At 46.7% G+C, this 20,767-nt stretch overlaps 1 protein-coding gene and 1 long non-coding RNA gene across 2 annotated transcripts; one reads left to right on the top strand and one right to left on the bottom strand.

Annotated features, from left to right (window-relative positions):
• Positions 1 to 2,669: 2,669 nt before the first annotated feature.
• LOC103161435 lies at positions 2,670 to 9,779 on the bottom strand. The gene is made up of 3 exons (XR_003483462.2): positions 9,495 to 9,779; positions 7,580 to 7,713; positions 2,670 to 3,051 (listed from the first exon to the last, which is right to left on the bottom strand). It is a non-coding gene; the product is annotated as an uncharacterized LOC103161435 (long non-coding RNA).
• Positions 9,780 to 9,817: 38 nt separating this feature from the next.
• Positions 9,818 to 20,473, top strand: Farsa (phenylalanyl-tRNA synthetase subunit alpha). The gene is made up of 13 exons (XM_027406246.2): positions 9,818 to 10,019; positions 12,496 to 12,633; positions 12,719 to 12,817; positions 12,912 to 13,030; positions 15,531 to 15,623; positions 15,705 to 15,833; positions 15,907 to 16,022; positions 18,598 to 18,682; positions 18,771 to 18,870; positions 18,957 to 19,125; positions 19,217 to 19,294; positions 19,446 to 19,560; positions 20,080 to 20,473. The coding sequence occupies exons 1-13, from the start codon at positions 9,873 to 9,875 to the stop codon at positions 20,216 to 20,218; spliced, it is 1,527 nt and encodes a 508-aa protein (XP_027262047.1). The 5' UTR covers positions 9,818 to 9,872; the 3' UTR covers positions 20,219 to 20,473.
• Positions 20,474 to 20,767: the final 294 nt, after the last annotated feature.

Genomic DNA, 20,767 nt, shown 5'->3' with positions numbered 1-20,767 from the left:
GCGCACGGGCCCTTTAAAACGATCCTCAGGCAGCTGCTCTGCGGTACTGACGGATGCGGCCGCCGCGGCTCCGATTTATATGCACCCACCTCTCACACCAACCTGACACAGCCGCTGAGCCCGCCCCTCGGCCCTTTTGACTGGTTTAGCCCCACAGCCGTCCCTTCTCATTGCATCCTAGCCGGCTCAGCACGTTAGGCTGTGGCTCGGAACGCTGGGATCCCAGATGGCCGATTTCTATTGGTCACACCACGGGCCAATGAGGGTCGACCACGCGTTGTGGGGGACGCCCCCTGGTGGGGTGGGGGCCGCGAGCCCACTCAGATACGGTCACGTGACGGGACCTCCGCTCAACCCCGCCCTTGCTAGTGCGACTCCCTGGCTCTGCTTCGAGTCGTTTAAAGAATCCGCGCGAGCCAGCCCAGGTGTCAGCCGTGAGGGACCCACACCCGGGCTCAGCTTCGCCCACTTCCCATCCCCTCCGGACACAGGGCCGGAGGGAGGCTTCCTCGCCACTTTCTGTCTGTCCTGCTCTGAGGGAACGCCCACCCGAGCGAGCTTTTCCTGTAAAGAATTAAGGGCTAGGGCGTTGTGCTGCATTCTAGTGTCACAGCTGTCCAGGCCAGTAGAGAAAGTGTCAGCTTTCTCCTACTCTGTCCCGTAGTGCCCTAGAAACCTGTCAGATTACTGTGTGGCATGATGCAAATTGCTTTGCCTCTCTGAATTAACCGAGGCCAAAAGGGTGACCCTGAGCTGTCTGGCAGAAATGCTTTTAAACCTTCTAGGGCTAGCCACGGTTTGAGGGCAGGAAACACAGAGGTCTCAGAGATGTGGCCGTAAGGGTATTTCCTCGGGTGAGAGGTACGGTTACTATCTTTTTTTATTCTGAGCTGAGAAATGAAAGGAGTCACTTCTTTGTGGTCTCCCACAAACGACTTGGCTTTTGCAATTAAACGGCTATAGGCAGAGGACTAGGGGTACGGTTTGAAGAGGAAAAAAAGGACACAAGATGGCTATGGTGATAGAGCCCTAGGCCGATAAGCCAGACCCATGAATCTTGAGTTCTCTGACTCAAGTCATGTGTCTGTGGCCAGCTCCCTGCCTGCTGCTAGGAGGAAGGACAGCACCTGTAGGGGGTGGGGGATGGGAGGTGTTTCCAAACTGAGGAAATGGGAACACTGGGACAGACTATGGACTGGGGCGTGGGGATCCTTCCAAAAGCGGAGAGCTTCCTTCTCTGAAAGGAATGACACTGAGATAAAGAAGTTGGAGCTCCACCCCATCCCCCAGGCAGTGTACATAACTAAGTATTGCTGGTCCCTCTGGAGGACACCCAAGTTCAGAATGATCTTGACAGACCTGTGATTGACCCTCCCTCCTGTCCTGTGCCGCTGACTCCTACACCTGATGCCTCCTGCTTTATGGTTAACACACTTGTTGCTTGGAATGGAACCCAGGAATTTGTGCATGCGCTCTAGGGGTTAAGATACCTCCTTACTCTGGAAGGTAACCCATACTACCCTCAAAGGCACATCTGTAATCCCAGCTTTTAGGAGGCTGACCAAGGAGACTCTTGAGTTCAAGACCAGCCAGAGCTACAAAGTGAGACGCTGTCTCAAAAACAAAAAGTTAGACGTATCTGAGGAGCAACAGCTGAGGTCAACCTCTGGCCTCTACATGCATGCACACATTCAAAAAATAAAAGTTACATAGAGTTGGGGGTGTATTTCAATAGGTAAAGTGCTTGCCTACCATACATGAAGCCCTGGGGTTCATCATTAGCACTGCATAAACAAAATGTAGTGGCGTGTGCCTATTGCCTTGCACTCAGGTTGAAACTCAGGTGGTTGAAGCAGGGATCAAAAGTTCTGGCCTCTATAGACATACATACATACATACATACATACATACATACATACATACACACAATTTCAGGAGACAGAGGCAGGTAGATTTCTGAGTTCCAGGTCAGCCAGGGCTACATAGTGAAACAAACAAGAAAATACTTCAAAAAAAGAAAATTAGGAACCAGAGTTATGGTGCAGTAGGTATAAGCATTTTGACACTCTGATGGGATGGAATGGTCAGAGATGGGATGGATTATGGCACTTGGGAGCCAGAGAATACTGAGTGTTATAGCTGGGATGGAAAGATATTCTGGCAATCAGGAGCCAAGGAATACCACAGGTCACAGTAAGCATAGTTGCTTCAGGGAAAGGCTTCCCCAGTGTATCAGCTCTGCTCTGGTAGGAGAGGGCAAAGTGGAGCCCTGCTCCACTCGGCCCCAGCAAAAGAAGGTCTCATCCAAACTTTATTCAAGAGATTTATTGGGAGGGAAGAATCCAGGAGAGTAGCTGCCCTCTGCCAGAATGGCAGAGGCTAGCCAGGCAGCAGGAACAGCCAGAAGCTGAACAGGCACAGGGTTTATATAGGGCTTCTTAGGGGGCCGAGTTTTTCCAGGGAGATTTCCAGGGTGGGGATTGGTCAGATTTCAATCCCTGAGCTCAGGATGGCTAGATCCCCTGCTCAGGGATTGGTTAGTTTTCTGCACAGGTTTAGGGTAAGATTTGGCTCTGGTTTCAGGGCCAAAGTATGTTTCTTCCTCTGGTCCTTTTTAGCCTTTTGGCTCTAGTTTTAGGGCCAGGGTATATTTCTTTCACTGGCTCTGATTCCAGGGACAAAGTGTGTTTCTTTGGCACTGGTTTGGGGTCAGGGTACATTTCTTTGTTTCTGGTTGCAGGGCCAAAGTGTGTTTCTTTGGCTCTGCTCAGGGTGTGTTTCTTTGGCTGGCCCCTTTTCCGTACAGTAGGTAAGAGTGCTAACCAGGAAAGCTTAAGGACCCCCAGTTCATTCCCAGAAACCAGAAATGGGGGCTATAGAGATGGCTTAGTGGTTAAGAACACTGGCTTCTCTTCCAAATGACCCCAGTTCCATTCCCAGCATCAATATGAAGCCTTACAACCCTCTGTAACTCCGGTTCTAGGGGATCTGACAGCCTCTTCTGTGAGCACCAAGCAGGCAAGTGGTACAGAGACACACACAGCAAAATACCTATATAAACAAAATGAAACCAAACGTTTTAAAGAAGTTGAATGTGGCCAGGCAGTGGTGCTGCACACCTTTAATTCCATCACTTGAGAGGCAGAGGCAGGCAGATCTCTGTGAGTTCAAGGCCAGCCTGGTGGTCTACAAAGCTACACAAAGAAACCCTGTCTCGAAAAACAAAACAAAAAAAGAAGTTGAATGTGGTGATACACACCTGTCAAGCTTGCACTACTGCAGGGGGGCGGAAGGTAGGGACGGGAGAGTCACCCAGAAGCTCCAGACCAGCTAGCATGCAAAAAAAAAGAACGAGAGCCGACTCCAGGTAAGGTGAAAGGCAAGACCCGAGTCCTCAGAGTTGTCCTCTGACCTTCACACATGTGCTCTGGTGCACAGAAACTAGACTAACATTTTTCTTAAATTAAGAAAAACCAGGTATGGTGGCAGACCTTTAATCACAGCACTGGGATGCAGGAGCTCTAGTGGATTTCTATAAGCTCCAGGCCAGCCTGGTGATCTAGGTAAGCCAGGGTTACATAGTGACAGCCTGTCATAAAAGAAAAAAACTAACATAAGCTTTAGGGAAAAAAAAAAAGTTGTTTTGAACTGAGGAGAGAGAGGGCCTAAATGGATGAATCCTGAATGCAGGACTTTGCTGTAAGGTTGGAACAGGGAAGTACTAGAATTGACGTGTAACAGGCTCAAGCAACAATGCTGATGAACATTACTGATTAGAGTGTCTCAGCACTGGGGATGCACTACAGTGATAGATAACTTGCCTAGAAAGCATGAGGTTCTGGGTTCCATTCATACACTAGGAAAAAAGTCCAAGGCATGGTCCACACTTAAATTATTGTTATCAGCCAGGTGGTGGTGGCAGATGCCTTTATTCCTAGCACTTAGTGAGTTCCAAGACAACCACCACCGCCTGGCTGTAGTTACACTCTTAAATAGGCTTAAGGCTCAGCTCTCATGGACAGGCAGAGGGGGCGGGGCCAGCCACCAGAGTCCCAGCAGAGGCAGTTTAAGGTTTGGTTTATGCTGTCAGAAAAGGCTAGAGACACACTATAAAGGTGGTGGGGGGGGGCGGGCACACCTTTAGTCCCAGCACTTGGGAGGCAGAGGCAGGTGGATCTCTGTGAGTTCAAGGCCAGCCTGATCTATAAGAGCTAGTTTTAGGACAGCCTCCAAAGCTACAAAAAAACCCTGTCTCAAAAAAACAAAAAACAAAAAACAAACAAACAAAAAGAAAGGTCCAGGGGGCTGGAGAGATGGCTCAGAGGTTAAGAGCACTGACTGCTCTTCCAGAGGTCCTGAGTTCAATTCTCAGCAACCACATGGTGGCTCACAACCATCCATTATGAGATCTGGTGCCCTCTTCTGGTATGCAGATATACATGGAAGCAGAATGTCGTATACATAATAAATAAATAAAATCTTTTTTTTTTTTTAAAGTTCCAGATGGGGGAAAAAACCTCTAAACAGGTTACAGTGTGTTAAAAAATGTGAGTAAGCTTAAGAAAGACAAGAAAATGGGAATAGACAGTCACAGGAAAAAACAGTTTAAAATAATAAGGTCTGTAAAGAAAGAGTCAAGTAATATAAAAAAAAATAAGACATGTAAAGATAGGAAATAGACAGGGAGTCTGGATCCTATATGGTGTTATGTTGACTTTGAATTTTTTGTATGCCCATGAGTGAATGCCAGCTGCAAAAAGACAATGAATTGTAAAAGAGACTGCTGAATTAAACCAGCCTACATGCCTTAACTATGTCTTAACTTTAAAATGGAATTCAGAAAATGTATTGCATTGGAGGAGATTGTGTTTCCACAGGAAAAGGCCATGGATTCCTTCAAGGTTAATTGAGATTAGGTTTGATCAGGGGAAATACCCTGAAAAATCTTCACTACAGACATAAAGAAATAAAACAAGAAAAAACTACAAGACAGGTGACATATATACTAATTCCTCTGTACAGGGTCAGTTCTGAGACTCAATAATAAATGTTACTACTTGTTTTCCCAGGACTTGACCATTATCTCAGTTTCCTTGGGGTCTCCTGGAGATGGTGTCACCGCCCCCCCAGCAGCAGCAGGAAGCAGTCTAGACAACACAATGCCCACATTCCCAAGAGGTGGGGTGGGTAGTTTGGGGTCATTTGGTGGGTTATGGATATTTGTCATTGTTTAGGGGTGATATAGGAATATAAGATAAAAAGATAACAACCTCAAATATTTTACATTGATAAGGATGTTGGTATATAATCTGCCTACATTGATATAAATTTAAAGTTATTTTTGTATGTATGTTTCTATTCTTGTTTGGGGTATTGTGCTTATGCAGCTCATTTTAAAATATAGTGTATAATTAAGGTTAGCAGTTAGTCATCTGTAATAAACTTGTAGTCATGTTAGGTATGTTTTCGAGGTTAAACAGATATACTTTAGATAGATGATCTTCAAATACTTCAGAGACCTACAGAATATGGCCTTTAAGATGTTTAACAACCTAAAGCTTTTTATGACAGTGAGACACGTCTGCTCCTGGCAGTACCAATCTACTTTACAAAAGGATGATGGGCATTGAAGAACCTCCATATGGAGTTTTCTTTCATAGCTAGCCATTTGGGCAAGAAACTGCCCTTGCCTCAACTGCTGATGTATGCCATCCAAACTGGACATGCAGGACACAAAGGAAAGCAACTGCCTAACTTTGTCAAGACAAGATGGGACAGTCCTTCAAAAATTCCTTTTTCATAGAAGAGTCTGGCAGATATTCTAACCCTGTGGGCTGAAGATGGATGCCCCAACATTGCAGAGGCTGCCTGGGTAACTGTCCAGGCAGCCAGCTGTTTTTGTCATTTCTATAGTTCTGGAAGTGGCTTGAACTGCACTTCCTGTTTACTTGGGTAATATAATATCCTTATAGGGTCTTTGATGGAGTTGAAGATTACATAGTTATAGTTACAGAGCGAGTTCCAGGACAGGCTCCAAAGCTACAGAGATACCATGTTTCAAAAAAACAAAAACAAAACAAACAAACCAACAAAACAAGCCTAAGCTAAGGCAGAACTTTCATAATTAATAATAAGTCTCTGTGTCATGATTTGGGGGCTAGTGGTTCAAGAAAGCCTGCTACGGAATCTTACCCTTTTACCTTGTTTCCTGTTGTAATCAATCTTAATTAGGTTGATTTTTGTGCTCAGCACAAAGGGTCTCCATTATGGTTAGATGTAAGCACATAAAAATGGGCATGGTGGTTGTCTAAGGCTTTGAGAGCTTTGTGAACTCTATATGCTAGGTAATTGTAAATGAGGAGGTGTTCCCAGAGCTCTTATAAAGCAGTGTGTACTCCATCTCTGAGCACAAGGTCTCAATATATATCTCTGGCTATATAGGATCCAGTACCTTCTTCTGACCTCTGAGGGCACCTGATCCCTATGACCTGGAGTTACAGATGGTTGTGAGCCACCATGTGGGTGCTGGGAACTAAACCTGGGCCCTCTGGAAAAACATCCAATGATCTTACTCTCTCACCCATCTATCCAGCCCCCAAAGAGCAATTTTTAAAATCAAGACTTCTAATGCAATATAACCGAAGGTACACTAACTTCCTATGTACTTGAGAATAATAGGAAAAATTTAAAAGTTGTTTTTGCAGGGCGGTGGTGGCCCATGTCTTTAACTCCAGAACTTGGAAGGCAGAAACAGGTGGATCTTTATGAGTTCAAGGACAGCCAGGGCTACACAGTGAAACCCTGTCTTGAAAAAAGGAAGGAAGGAAGGAAGGAAGGAAGGAAGGAAGGAAGGAAGGAAGGAAGGAAGGAAGGAAGGGAGAAGTTGTTTTCTGGAGCTGAGGAGATGGCACAGTAGTTCAGAATGCTTGTTTTTGCAAAGGACCTGGGTTTGTTTCCGAGAACCCACATGGTGGCTAACAACTGTCTGTACTGCCAGTTCCAGAAGATCTGATGTCCTCTTCTGGCATCTCCTGGCACTGCATGCAAGTGGTTTGTTTTATTTTGTATTGTTTTGTTTTTTGAGACGGGGTTTCTCTGTGTAGCTTTGGAACCTGTCCTGAAACTACCTTTGTAGACCACACTAGCCTCGAACTCACAGAGATCTGCCTGCCTTTGTCTCTCCAGTGCTGGGATTAAAGGCGTGGGCCACCATCCACCTGGCTGCCCGGCAAGACATTTATAAAAATAAATCAGAGGGAGCTTGTTGCTTTTGCAGAGGACTCAAGTTCAGATTCTAGCATCTGTATTGAGAAACTTACAACTTTATCTGTAACTCCAGCTCCAGGAGACCAAATGCCACTACCCTGGCAGGCACCTGCATTCATGTGCACATCTCTCTATACACACAGAAATAAAATAAATAAGGTATGGTGCATGCCTTTGGTACCAGCACTTGGTAGAGTAGGGTGGATTTCTGTGAGTTTCAGACCAGCCTGGTCTACATTGTGAGACCTGTAAACAAACAAACAAACAAACAAAACAAGGGTGGAGAGATTGCTCATTGGTTAAGAGCACTTACTTCTCTTCCAGAGGACTAGTGTTGAGTTCACAGCACCCATATCAGGTGACTTCATAACCAGCTGTAACTGAAGCTCTTGGGACCCGATGTCTCTGGCTTCTCGAGCACCTGAACTCTCATGCAGACATACATACCTACAATTAATTTGAAATAATAAAAATTAAAACCTTTTAAAGGCCCCTGTTTAGCATGTCAAGACTTTATGTTCCCACCAGAGCAGAAAACTTTGTACACATAGTGAAAACACAACAAACAGTATAGTCTCAAACATGAGAAAGTTTTGGTATTTTTTTAAGTGACTTTTTTTATTTTATATGTATTGGTGTTTTGCCTGCATGTATGTCTGTGTGAGGTGTCAGATCCCCTGGAACTGGAGTTACATAACATTGTAAGCTGCCATGTGGGTGCTGGAACTTGAACCCAGGTCCTTTGGAAGAACAGCCAGTGCTCTTAACCACTTAGCCATCTCTCCAGCCCCAAGTTTTGGAATTTCAAGCAGTATTTTTATTCATTAATAGATTTTATTTATTTTCCTTTTATTTTGTTTATTCATGACAAGGCCTCTCTATGTAGCCCTGGCTTTCCCACAATTCACTCTGAGATCAGACTGGCTTCAAGCTCACAGAGATCCACCTACCTCTGCCTCCTGAATTCAGGGACTAACGTCGTGTGCCACCACCATGCAGTATCTATTGAGCATTGTGTGGTATGACATGAAGTATTCACACCACAGTGTGCATGTTTTGTGTTCAGAACCAAGGCTAGGGCTGGTAAGATGGCTTGGTGAGTAGAAGTATTGTTGCCTGAGGAACTAAATTATAACTCAGGGCAGAAGGAGTTAATTGAGTCCCAAAAGTTGGCCTCTGACCTCCACATGTGTGTCATGGTATGAAAGTGCCTGTATTCACACATGCACACATACATATTGAGACCCTGTCAAAAAACATAAGCCAGCAAAGAAAGAACCAAGGACGAAGTGATAGCACAGTTCAGCATGTCCGAGTGCCGCCTGACACACCTTGGGTTCACTTCGTCACTGAACATTCAGAAACCTATTGTTACTATTGCCAGTTTTTTGGTAAGCCCTATATTGAGTAACAAGACCCCATATGGATGGGACCCACAGTTTTAAAGAAGCATCAATTTGATATTATTGTCTTGATCTCCCGAGAGCACAGGAAAGTGTGGCAGCTGGAGGGTTTATAATGTTTCTGGCTGTATTGATCAATTCTCTATTGGTTGTCATTTTTGCCTCTGAGCCTCATTTTTTTTTCTCCTGTGAAATGGAAGAAGATTTATATAGTAACTATATTATGAATTTTGGGGTCAACTTAAAAAAAAAAAAAACCTGAAGTATTCCATGCAGGCCAGCACACTTTGTAACTGTTCCTAGTTGAATCCCGTTTCCCTAAATGGGTATGGTCCCTATCCATATTTCCTTGGACATTCATTGTAAAACAATAGTTAACATCCCCAGAGTCAGCAATTGGAAAAGTGGCTTAGCTGTTAAGTCCTCTTGTAGAGGACCACGGTTCAATTCCCAGAATCCACATGGTGGTTCACAACCATCCATAATTTCAGTTCCAGGTGATCCAATGACTCTTTTGACCTCTGAGGGCATCATGCACAGACATATATACAGGCAAACACACATAAAATAAAATGAATAAAGCTAAAAACAACAACAACAAAAAAATCAGTAGAATGACCATGCCTGAAGCCCACCACCAAGTGCTTTGTCTCTTCCAGAGGATCTGTGTTCGATTGCCAGCACCCAGATGGCTGCTCACAACTGTCTGCAATTCCAGTTCCAGGGGACCCGACACCCATGGTGAAACACCAATGCACATAAAAATATTTTTTAAAATAAGAAAATTATGGGGGGCGGGATCGATAGAATTATTTTTAGTCAGACCTTATAGTATTTCTCTGTAATCCTTGCACTTGGGAGATACAGGGAGATGAGGAGTTCAAGGCTAGCCTGTGCTAGATAAGACATGTCTCACGATATAAAACAAACGTTAAAAAACAAACAAACAAAAGAAAACTACCTCCATGCCATCAAATTTACCTCACTAGTTAACTAAAGGCCGCTGGGGCGAAACAACTTAAAGCATCCTGAATCCCCTAGTTTCATTTGGGGCTTAATTGCCACATTTAAGATGGCGACGGCCAGCCCCCAAATCGCACTGTACGCCACATTAAAAATGGCGACTCACGCGTTCTCGCGGTTCCGGTTCCGGTTCCCCAGTCCGTCGGGCGGCCTGCACGCCCAAGCATACTGAGAGCCGGCATGGCCGACAATCCTGTGTTGGAGCTGTTGTTGCGGCGACTGGAGGCAGCGGATGGCGGCCTGGACAGCGCGGAGTTGGCTACGCAGCTGGGCGTGGAGCACCAGGTGGTGGTGGGCGCAGTGAAGAGCCTGCAGGCTCTGGGTGAGGTGAGCTCCACGCGTGCCGCCGGCCTGGCTTTTACACCTGGAGCCCATTCTGGCTGGTTAGGGGAAATTAGATAGAGGCGCACCGTGCGGTGCGCAAGTGGGAAGTATGTTACTCAAGCAACCAATGCCGATGAAGGCGAAAGCAGGGCCCATGTAGGGCTGCGACAAGACGAGATCGCTGCCCGGAAAGGGGTTGCAATCTAATGAGGAGGCGCAAATGACCTGAGTGATGTGAATGAAGGCGCAGAACCAGCTGTGACAGTTGACCTAGTGCTGGGGATAGAGCCGGGATCCGGTGGAAATGATAACTGAGTCAGGTCCGGTGTAAGAAAAGGGTGGCCCTCGAGACATCAGTGCCCAGGCATTCCTTGGTATCGTAATTACAGGCCGCAGTGGCCATCAGGGTAGAATTGTATAGACTTGTAGGTTCCCTCGTCCCATCTCCATATTAGGACCTCCTTGTGCCCTAGGCAAAAGCTGTACCCCGATATATAGCTCCAGACCTTGCTGGAAATTGCTCTGTGAACCAGGCTGGCCTCCAACTTAGATCCACTTACCTCCAGAGGGCTGAGAGATTAAAGGCTCACGCCTTTAATACCTGGCCCATATTAGTTTTATGTTTTTGTGTGTGTGTCCCTGCTTGAGGAGGAGGCCAGAAGAAGGTATTGGATTCCCCTGGAACCTAAGTTACAAATGGTTGTGAGCTTCATAGAGGTGCTGGGATTTGAACCTGGTTCCTCTGCAAGAGCTATCGTTCTCAACCACTGAAGCACCTATCCAGCCCACATTTTATTTTATTGTGGATTTTTATTTCTTTAAAAAATTATTTATTTCTATCTTGTGTGCTTTTGTGTTTTGCCTGCATGTACATCTGTGTGAGGGTGGTGGATCCTGGAGTTAGGCAGTTGTGAGCTGCCATTGGGTGCTGGGAGTTGAACCTGGGTCCTCCCAGTGGTTAAGAGCACTGACTGCTCCAGCCCCAGTGGGTTTTTATTTTTGTTTTGTTTTTTTCAGACAGGGTCTCTTTATATAGCCCTGCTATCCTATAACCCACCATGTAAATCAGGCTAGCCTTAAACTCAGCAGTTGAGGTGATAGTACTTTTCTTGCCCAGTTACTTAGTTTTACCACAAAGAACTTAAAACTCCATGTGGAGTTTCTTCGATGCCCATCATCTTCTGTAACATAGGTTGCTGCTTCCAGGAGCAGACATGTCTCATTGTCAAAACACAAAAAAAACAAAAAAAAACAAAAAAAAAAACTATGTTATTAAAACATGTTAAATGCCATATTCTGTAGATCTCTGAAGTGTTTGAAGATGACCTTGAGCAATATAGAGAAACCCTGCCTCAAAAATAAACAAACAAATAAATAAATATGAATGAATGAATCTGAAAAAAGAAAAGAATTGTTTCAGCTAGGGACATTAGTATATGTCTATAGTCCCAACACTGGAGAAAATGAGACAGGAAGATTACATGGGTCCAGAGGTTTGAATCTCTCCTGGGATATATGTCAAAGCATGATCCTGAATGAAACACCCCCCCCACATCACCCCTCTCTCCTCTCTTCTCTCTTCCCCCACCCAATGGAAAATGGTATAGTTGAGTTGACTTGTAACATAGCTATGAGGCTAAATTAATTTAATTTATTATTTTTGTTTTGTTTTATCAAGATGGGGTTTCTCTGTTTAGCCTGGCTGGCCTTACAGATCACCTACCTCTGCCTTCTGAGTGCAGGGATTAAAGGAGTGTACCACTACTCAGCCTGATTTGTTTATATTTGAGGTTGGGTCTCATTTTGTCTCTGACTGGTATAGAACTTAATATTTGGACCAGGCTGGTTTTGAATTTATAGAGATGAACCTACCTCTGTCTCCCTAATGCTGGGAATAAAGGTGTGCTCTGTCACTAATGGCTTTATTTTATTTATATGCATGTGTGTGTAAGTACAGGTGAGTGCAGATGCTCCACGAAGCTGGAGAAGTTAGATTCCCTGGAACTAGAGTTAGAGGTGGCTATGAGCCACCCTATGTAGTGTAGACAGAGGTTTCCTGCAGCTGTTCAATCCCAAATAAACACGGAGGCTTATATTAATTATAAACTATTTGGCCTATTGATCAGGCTTATTACTAACAAGCCCTTACAATTAACCCATAATTCTTACCTGTGTTTAGCCACATGGCTTGGTACTTTTTCTCTGTAAGGCATTCTCATCTTGCTTCTTCTGTGTCTCTGCCTTCCTCTTCCCAGCATTCTCCTAGTCTGGTAGCCCCACCTATATTTCCTGCCTGGCCACCAATACAAGTGACAAATCTGTACAAGAGCATTATCCCAATGTGCTGTAAGAGCAACACATGCTCTTGACTGCTGAGGCATCTCCCTAGCTCTGAGGCTGTCCTTGACTCTCTGTCCCAGTGCTGTAGGTGGTGGTGGCTTTAAACCCTACATACACTTGTGCCACTCTTTCCTTGCAGGTCATTGAGGCTGAGCTTCGTTCCACCAAGTGCTGGGAGCTGACTACTGAGGGTGAGGAGATTGCCCGGGAGGGCAGCCATGAGGCCCGTGTGTTTAGAAGCATCCCTCTCGAGGGCCTGGTGCAGAGTGAGCTCATGGTAGGGCCCAGGGCTGGGTTCCAGGGAGGTAATGGAATGCAGGTAGCCCTGGCATATAGCACTCATCACAATCCCACTTCCCTAGCGACTGCCCAGTGGCAAGGTGGGCTTCAGCAAAGCCATGTCCAACAAGTGGATCCGAGTGGACAAGAATACAGCTGATGGGCCCCGGGTGTTCCAAGTGGTAAGTCCTGTAGGTAAATGACCAGGCAGGCTGGAGGCAGATGGAAGGGTTAGTGGGGCAGACACTATCCCTCATTCCTTTTGTCCTATGCCAGGTGGACAGTATAGAGGATGAAGTACAGAGGCGGTTGCAGCTGGTCCAGGCAGGCCAGGCTGAGAAGCTGGCTGAAAAGGAAAGGAATGAGCTCCGGAAGAGGAAGCTGCTAACTGAAGTGTGCGTGAATGCAATGCCTAAGCCTCTTTACCTCTGTGGTACTGTGAGAACTAAGGAAGGGAGTCACCTAGCCCATATCCAGTTGCTGCTGCCATTAGTCTTCACCAGACCTACCCCATTTATACAGGGTTTTGTTACTGTTGTTTAATTGTTTGGTTCCTTGGTTTTGAGACATGGTCATTCCATGTAGCTCTGGCTAGCCTGAAGTTCACTATGTAGTTCAGGTTAGCCTCGAATTCCCAGAGATCTGCTGGTCTCTACCTCTCTAGTGCTGGGATCAGAGGCATGAATTTAGCCCCAGGGTTTTTGAGTAAGTGTGCTGGGCTCAGGCAGCCCTTGGGCCTTTGCTGTAGCTACACTGGCCACTGAGAAATGGCTTCCTATATACCTTTCCAGGCAGTCAGCCAATTAAAATCCTGCTCATGTGTCACTCAAGACAGGCCACACTGAGCCAGATTTGGTGCTGCATACTTATACAATGGAGACAGGTGGATTCCAGGCCACTCTGGCATATAAAGCAAAACCTGCTCATAGGCCCTTTTGAAGCCTGGGGTTATAGGACTGACTACTGATGGAAACCTAGGCTCTGCACTTGGCTAGCTAAAGTTTACAACTTGTCCTTCCCCAGCCTCAGCTTCTTACTTATAAAATCCCTTCTCTTAGGGTTGTGAAGTAACAGATCCTGACCCAAAGTAACTCTCAATACTTGCCTAATATCATCATGCCCATCTGAATGTGTCACTACTTGAATGGACCCTGGCACAAATTAGTTTCTTAGTGTTTTTTTATACAGTGAATAAATGCATGAACAGGTAGATGGGTAGTGGCCCCATAAGAAAATTTCAAATGACAGTTTCAAGACAATAGATAAAGCAGAATGGATGAAGGAAGATTAGGCATTCAAGGCCAGCCTGAGCTACAGTCAAAAAAAGGAGACAAAAAAGAAGGCCAGCAAAATAACTCATGGCCAAAGATACTTGTCACCAAGCCTGATTGATGTCTTAGGGTTTCTTTTGCTGTGAAGAGATATGGTGACCATAGTAACTCTTATGAAGAAAACATTTAATTGGGGTGGCTCACTTACAATTTCAGATGTCTAGTCCATTATCATTGTGATGGGGGAGCATGGCGGCTTAGGCAGACATGGTACTGGAGTAGTAGCTGAGAGTTCTGTCTTGCTGGCAACAGGAAGTCAACTGAGACACTGGGCAGTATCCTGCCTCTGCCCCCAGAGTGACACACTTCCTCCAACAAGGTCATACTCACTCCAACAAAGCCACCCCTCCTCAATAGTGCCACCCCCTATGAGATTATGGGGGCCAATTACATTCATACTACTACACCTGGGACCCACATGGTAGAAGGAAAGAACTGATTTCTTGATGTTGTTTTCTGACCTCCACATATAAGCTGCAGCATGTGCGTACCTGCACACACACAAACACACACATAAATGAATGTAATAATGTTTTTTGGGCCGGGCGTTTGTGGCATACGCCTTTAATCCCAGCCCCCGGGAGGCAGAGGCAGAGGCAGGCAGATCTACAGAGCGAGTTCCAGGACAGCCTCCAAAACAGTACAGAGAAACCCTGTCTTGAAAAACCAAAACAAACAAACAAACAAAAAGTAATGATTTTAAAAAACTTTAAAAGCTGGAGGGGCTAGAGAGATGGCTCAGTGGTTAAGAGCACTTGCTGCTCTTGTAGAGACCTGTGTTAGGTTTCTAGTGCCCATGTTGGGTGGCTCACAACTGCCTGTCACTCTAGTTCCAGTACCCTTGTTAGGAATAGTTCCAGGGGATCCGATAACTTCTTCTGGCCTCCACAGGCACCCACATACATGATATACATTTATACAGACATAAAATGCACATAAATAAAAACAAAACTGGTGATGTAGCTCAGTTGTAGGATACTTGACTGGCATGCCCAAGGACCCTGTGTTGATGTCTACCACCACAAAGAGAAAAAAGCAGCTGGACATAATGGCGAATGCCTTTAATCCCAGCACAGGATTAAATGCATCTTTGGAAGTTTAAGGCCAGGCCAGCCATGACTCCATAATGTCCTTGTCTTTAAAAAAAAAAAAAAAAAAAAAAAAAGCAAACCCAATAAGGACACTCTGGACTGCAATGCCTAAGGCCTTTAATTTCAGTCTTTACAATGTAACTTGACCCTCTCTAGAAAAAAAACAAAGAAATAAAAATAAGTAGAGCAGGTTCTGGGGATGTAGCTTGGTTGATTAGTATGCACTAAGCCCTGAGTTTGATCCTTGGCACCACATAAACTAATTCCAGCATATAGGAGGGGGAAGGAGTTGTTTAAGATCATTCGTGACTATATAGCAAATTCCAGGTCAGTCTGGGATACATGAAGTCCTTTAAAACAATAAACAACCTAAAACCAGAGTCCATGGTTGGTTCTGGGATTCCCACCCAGTAGAAGATCAAGGGAAGGGTCTCGAGGTGGCAGCAATGTCCCTTCTCTTCCTCTGTTCACAGGACCCTGAAAACCTACTGGGTGAGCAAGGGCAAGGCCTTCAGCACAAGCATATCTAAGCAGGAGGCAGAGTTGAGCCCAGAGATGATCTCCAGGTAGGGTAAGGAAAGGGTAGAGGCTGTGAGGGAGGGCTGGGCAGCCCTCCTCATGTCTTTGTTCCCTGAATTTCCCCACAGTGGCTCCTGGAGGGACAGGCCCTTCAAGCCCTATAACTTCTCTGCCCGAGGTGTGCTCCCAGACAGTGGCCACCTGCACCCCTTGCTCAAGGTCCGCTCCCAGTTCCGACAGATCTTCCTGGAGATGGGGTGAGCACAGGGCCTAGGGATGGGTGTGGCAGCTACTAGCACAGACAGGGCCCTCAGCCCATGCCTCCTGCAGGTTCACTGAGATGCCTACCGACAACTTCATTGAGAGCTCCTTCTGGAACTTTGACGCACTCTTCCAGCCTCAGCAGCACCCAGCACGTGACCAACATGATACATTCTTCCTGAAAGGTGGGTAGCCTGGGAGCCTGGCCAAGGTGGCAGCAGAGGTCCCAGGCCTGGGGAAAGTTTTAAGGAAGGGGGTATCTCATTTCATAAAAAGAGATCTGCCCTCAGTGTAGCCAGTAAGGCCTGGCAGCCAGTCCCGTTCACCCAGTGAATTTCTCTCCTTTGTGCCTACTCCCTGCTATCAGCATGCCAGGCTGCTGCCTGCCTTGGGGCCTTTGTCTGTGCTAGCCACCCCCCAGAGTTGTTTTATTTCAGTGTTTGTTTGTTTGTTTGTTTGTTTTAGAGAGAAAGTTTCACTATGTAGCCTTGGCTGGCCTGGAGTTCATGTAGACGAGGCTGGCCTGGAATCACAGGGGTTCCCCTCCCTCTGCCTTGCTAAGGCTGAGCTTAAAGGCATATGCCACAAAGCACAGAGATGTTTATTTTATTCAGAACTCACCATATAGAACAGGCTGGCCTCAGACTCATAAAGATCTACCTGCTTCTGCCTCCCTAGTATTTGGACTAATGGTATGTGCTACCATGCCTAGCGTGTTTCAAATTTTTAATGCACTTACTTAGTACATATGGGAACCTGGGTCCTAGCTGTCTCCAGTATGGCATAAATAAATAACCAAATGCCACCCTGACTCTGTCACTTCCCCTTTCACACCATCATTTAAATTCTCAAGGGTTTATTTGGGGTTAGAGTCCTATTCACTAAACTGAGGCATGCATGTGAGCTAGAGAAAAGCTTAGCAGTTAAGAGCACTTGCTGCTTTTTCGCACATGACCCTAACTGAGTTCCCAGCATCCATATTGGATGCTCATAACAGCCTCCAACTCCAGCTCCAAGGAATCTGATGCCTTCTGGTCTCCTCAGGCACCTAAGCTCATGTGCATAACCTACATACAGATACACAGGCATATACATAATTGAAAAAGAAAAAATAAATCTTTAAATAGAAGCATGTTGTCCATTACCTCCTCCCTGTCTGTCTCTTTTTCACTCTGTCTCTCATTATTATTGTTTTTCTCAGATAGAGTCTTCCACTGTAGCCTAGGCTGGCTTTGAACTCGTGTCAGTCCTCCTGCCTCAGCTTCTGAAGTGCTAAGACCATCTTGCCTTACTATTGTTTTGTTTAGAGATAGGGTCCCACTCTGCAGCCTAAGCTGGCCTGCAAGTCACTATGTGGTCATGACTGATCTCAGTCTTGCCCTCACTCCTGCATGATGGGATTACAAGCCACCATGGCCAGTTGTTTGTTTCCTGTGTGTGTGTGTGTGTGTGTGTGTGTGTGTGTGTGTGTGTGTGCGCGTGCGCGTGCGTGCTGTTGCTGCTGCTAGTTCTAGCAAGTTCTCTGTCACTGGTCACAGGCCAGCCCCTTTAGTTTCTATTTCTCCGTCCTTAATCCCTCTGAAGTGAGTGACTTCTCACAGTGGTGGTCTTCTCCGCTCAAGTGAGCAGATGAGCTCTCTAGGTGCCTATAGCCAATTTAATAGCAGTGATGTTGCTGTTGTCATGATACCCAAAACTCATCTACTTTATTGTAAACCTTCCAACTAAGGAAAATGGATCTGTTTGCCCCTCATTTACAGTTGAGGAAATTTAGGCACAGAAAGAATATCATTTGCCTAGGGCTACACAGCTCGTACATACTAAAGACTTATGACGAAGTACCAAAACTATGTTGTTAATATTCCCAAAGAATTCACATGCTTGAGCTGGGTGTGGGAGCTCTTACCTGTCACCAGTACTCTGGATGCTGAGTGGGAGAAATTCTGCATTCCCAAAAAAAAGGAGAAAAAATTGTTTTGCTTATTTGCTTCTGAGAGTGCACCTTAGTGTTAGAACACTTGTCAACCCTGAAGAAGACCCTGGGCTCCAGGAAGCACTGGGGGAGAGTCACGTATTTCTTGAGCAAGGTCTCTCTGAAGACCCTCCTGAGTGGCAAGATTGCTGCTAACCCTGAGTCATCCCTAAGTAGGAAAGAAGTCCCTGCCCTAGGGAGGTCCTCTTCCTGACTAGGTAGTTCCTGAGGAATCTGTAGTGGGACAGGGGTTAAGAACCACAGGGGTATGCTCCCAGGGATAGGGAGGGTGTGTATCTTAAGCAAGGCTGGGCGTGATAGCACACATCTTTAATCTCAGCATTCTGGAGGCAGAAGCAGGTGGATCTGAGTTCAAGGCTAGCCTTGAACTACAGAACTACAGTCTATTCCAGTTTTTTTTTTTTTTTTCTTTTTAAGTCTTAAGCAAAGACAAGGAAGTAAGGGAGAGAGCTATATGAATGCTGTAGCTGGAGACAGTGGCCGGTGCAAAGGTTCTTAGGCTGAAATGTCAGCTGGGGACCCTGCGACTGCAGGACATGGTCAAGTAGGCATGAGAGGAGACCAGACAGGAGGTGACGGGTCAGAGCCAGGGGAGTCTTGGGCTTTCACACAGTGAAGAGGAAAGCGTGGGGGACTGGGGACTCTGGGTGAAGAGGGAGATGTCATCACCTGAGGAGTGCCAGGTACCTTGATCGCTGGGGCATAGGAGCTTCCATGGTGCCATGCCTGACTAATGTGCACTGACCACATGACTCTATCCTGCCTAGATCCCGCTGAAGCCCTGCAGCTCCCAATGGACTATGTCCAGCGGGTGAAACGGACCCACTCCCAGGGCGGCTATGGCTCACAGGGGTGAGACAGAAGCAGGATTGGGCTTGGGTGGGTCAGGAGGCTGGGGTTCCAGGACCACAGGGCAAACTTGTTGCTTTTTCTTTTGAAGCTACAAGTATACCTGGAAGCTAGAAGAGGCCCGGAAAAACGTGCTTCGCACACATACCACAGCAGCCAGCGCCCGAACTCTCTACTGCTTAGCTCAGAAGGTTCAGCTTAGCCTGGTCAGGGTGGGTGGGTGGTGCTGTCCTGTAGACCTTCTGACCCTGACCTGGCTGTTACCCCTCCTCCCCAGAAGCCCTTCACACCTGCCAAGTACTTCTCCATTGATCGTGTGTTCCGGAATGAGACGCTGGACGCCACACACCTGGCCGAGTTCCACCAGATTGAGGGTGTCATAGCTGACCGTGGGCTGACCCTGGGCTACCTCCTGGGTGTGCTGAGGGAGTTCTTCACCAAGCTGGGTGAGCAGGCAAACCGTTACGGTAGGCAGCATTTGGGGTCCCTGAGAGGGTGCCTCTGGAGTCATCAACCGGCTTTGGCCAACCCCTATAGGAATCACCCAGCTGCGCTTCAAACCAGCCTACAACCCCTACACAGAGCCCAGCATGGAAGTGTTCAGCTACCACCAAGGTCAGGGATGGGAAACTGGATACAGAGGGAGGTCTGGGGGCCTCACATTTGGCCTGGGTCATCCTCTTTGCTGAGCTCCTACCCCATCTTCCCATGCTTTGTGGACAATGTTACCCACATGTGTGCTCTAGCCTCCCCTTTATCCCCACAGGCCTAAAGAAGTGGGTAGAAGTTGGCAACTCTGGGGTCTTCCGCCCTGAGATGCTCCTGCCTATGGGGCTCCCCGAGAATGTGTCTGTTATTGCTTGGGGTCTCTCTCTGGAGCGGTGAGTGCCCAGGCTGGAACTTGTATTGATTGGGATGACTCTGACAATTCTTTAGTTGGAATGACCAATTTTTGTGCCTGGCCCTGAGCTGTGAACACTACAGCATATTTCCCCAATACCATGCAACCTGGGTCATAGTGGAGACGGAAGGGCAGCTCACACAGCCAATAAGGAAATTCAGAAGGCCAGAATGTCGATGGGCAGGAAGTGCTTTAGAGAGGATAAAGTACGACCTAGGAGACTGGCTGATCAGGAAGGCTTCATGGAGGCCTAGGAACAGTGAAGGTTTCTAGTTGGGTGTGCCAGGCACAAGGCACAGCCAGAGCAAAGACTCTGAGGCTAGACTAAGCATGGGGTGTGGGAACAGAGGGGAAAATGGGAGACAAGTCTGGGCTGATGGTGCAACATCTTGTTCACCGTGGGGAAGACCTTGATATCCATTCTGAGAAAGATAGAAGCCTGTGAGAAGCAAAAGATAGCCTGATCTGACTTAGCGTTAAACTCTGTTCCTCCTCTCAGCCCGACAATGATCAAGTATGGCATCAATAACATCCGAGAGCTGGTGGGCCACAAGGTGAACCTGCAGATGGTCTATGACAGCCCTGTGTGCCGCCTGGATACTGAGCCCAGGTCCCCACAAACACAGGAGGCTGCCTGATACAGGCTGCTCTGGAGAGCCTTGTCCAGTACCTGTGTATCCCCCAGAAGTGACCTCTGATATTTAAGAGGCCTCTGTGAGGCCAGCTCACTCCTCTGCGTCACACACACAGGAGCAGGGTCCAAAGGACAGGAAGCAGGTTTCTTGTGCTGGCCTTTAGTGGTGCCTATAGTATGCTTGAAAGGTGGGTTTGGGCCCTGCAGGTCATCTGCTGTAATAAAGTGGGCATTTTGCCTCACGTGGTTCCTTTCCTTAGGATTCTCTGTTATTCATTTCAATAGGTGACTTGTGGGCCTTGCCTCGCTTCCAGTGCCATGCAGTGCTTGGTGGGGAGGAAATGGGGTGACAGTTCTGGGCTCCCAGGGGTCCTGGGCAGCCTAAGCAGGTCCATGGCTCCACTCAACATTTTTAATGGATGTGGGTCTCTGTTCAGGGACATGTGAAAAACAATCTTGGGTGTCACCCAAGATTGGAAGACTGTCCATGTCCTTTGAGACAGGCTGGCTTTGAACTCACAGATATGTACCTATTTCTGCCTTCTGAGTGCAT

This window comes from Cricetulus griseus, chromosome 3, assembly GCF_003668045.3.
Source record: "Cricetulus griseus strain 17A/GY chromosome 3, alternate assembly CriGri-PICRH-1.0, whole genome shotgun sequence".
Lineage (NCBI taxonomy): Eukaryota > Metazoa > Chordata > Mammalia > Rodentia > Cricetidae > Cricetulus > Cricetulus griseus.
Note: the sequence above shows the minus strand (reverse complement) of the source record. Positions and strands in the feature narration are given on the sequence as shown.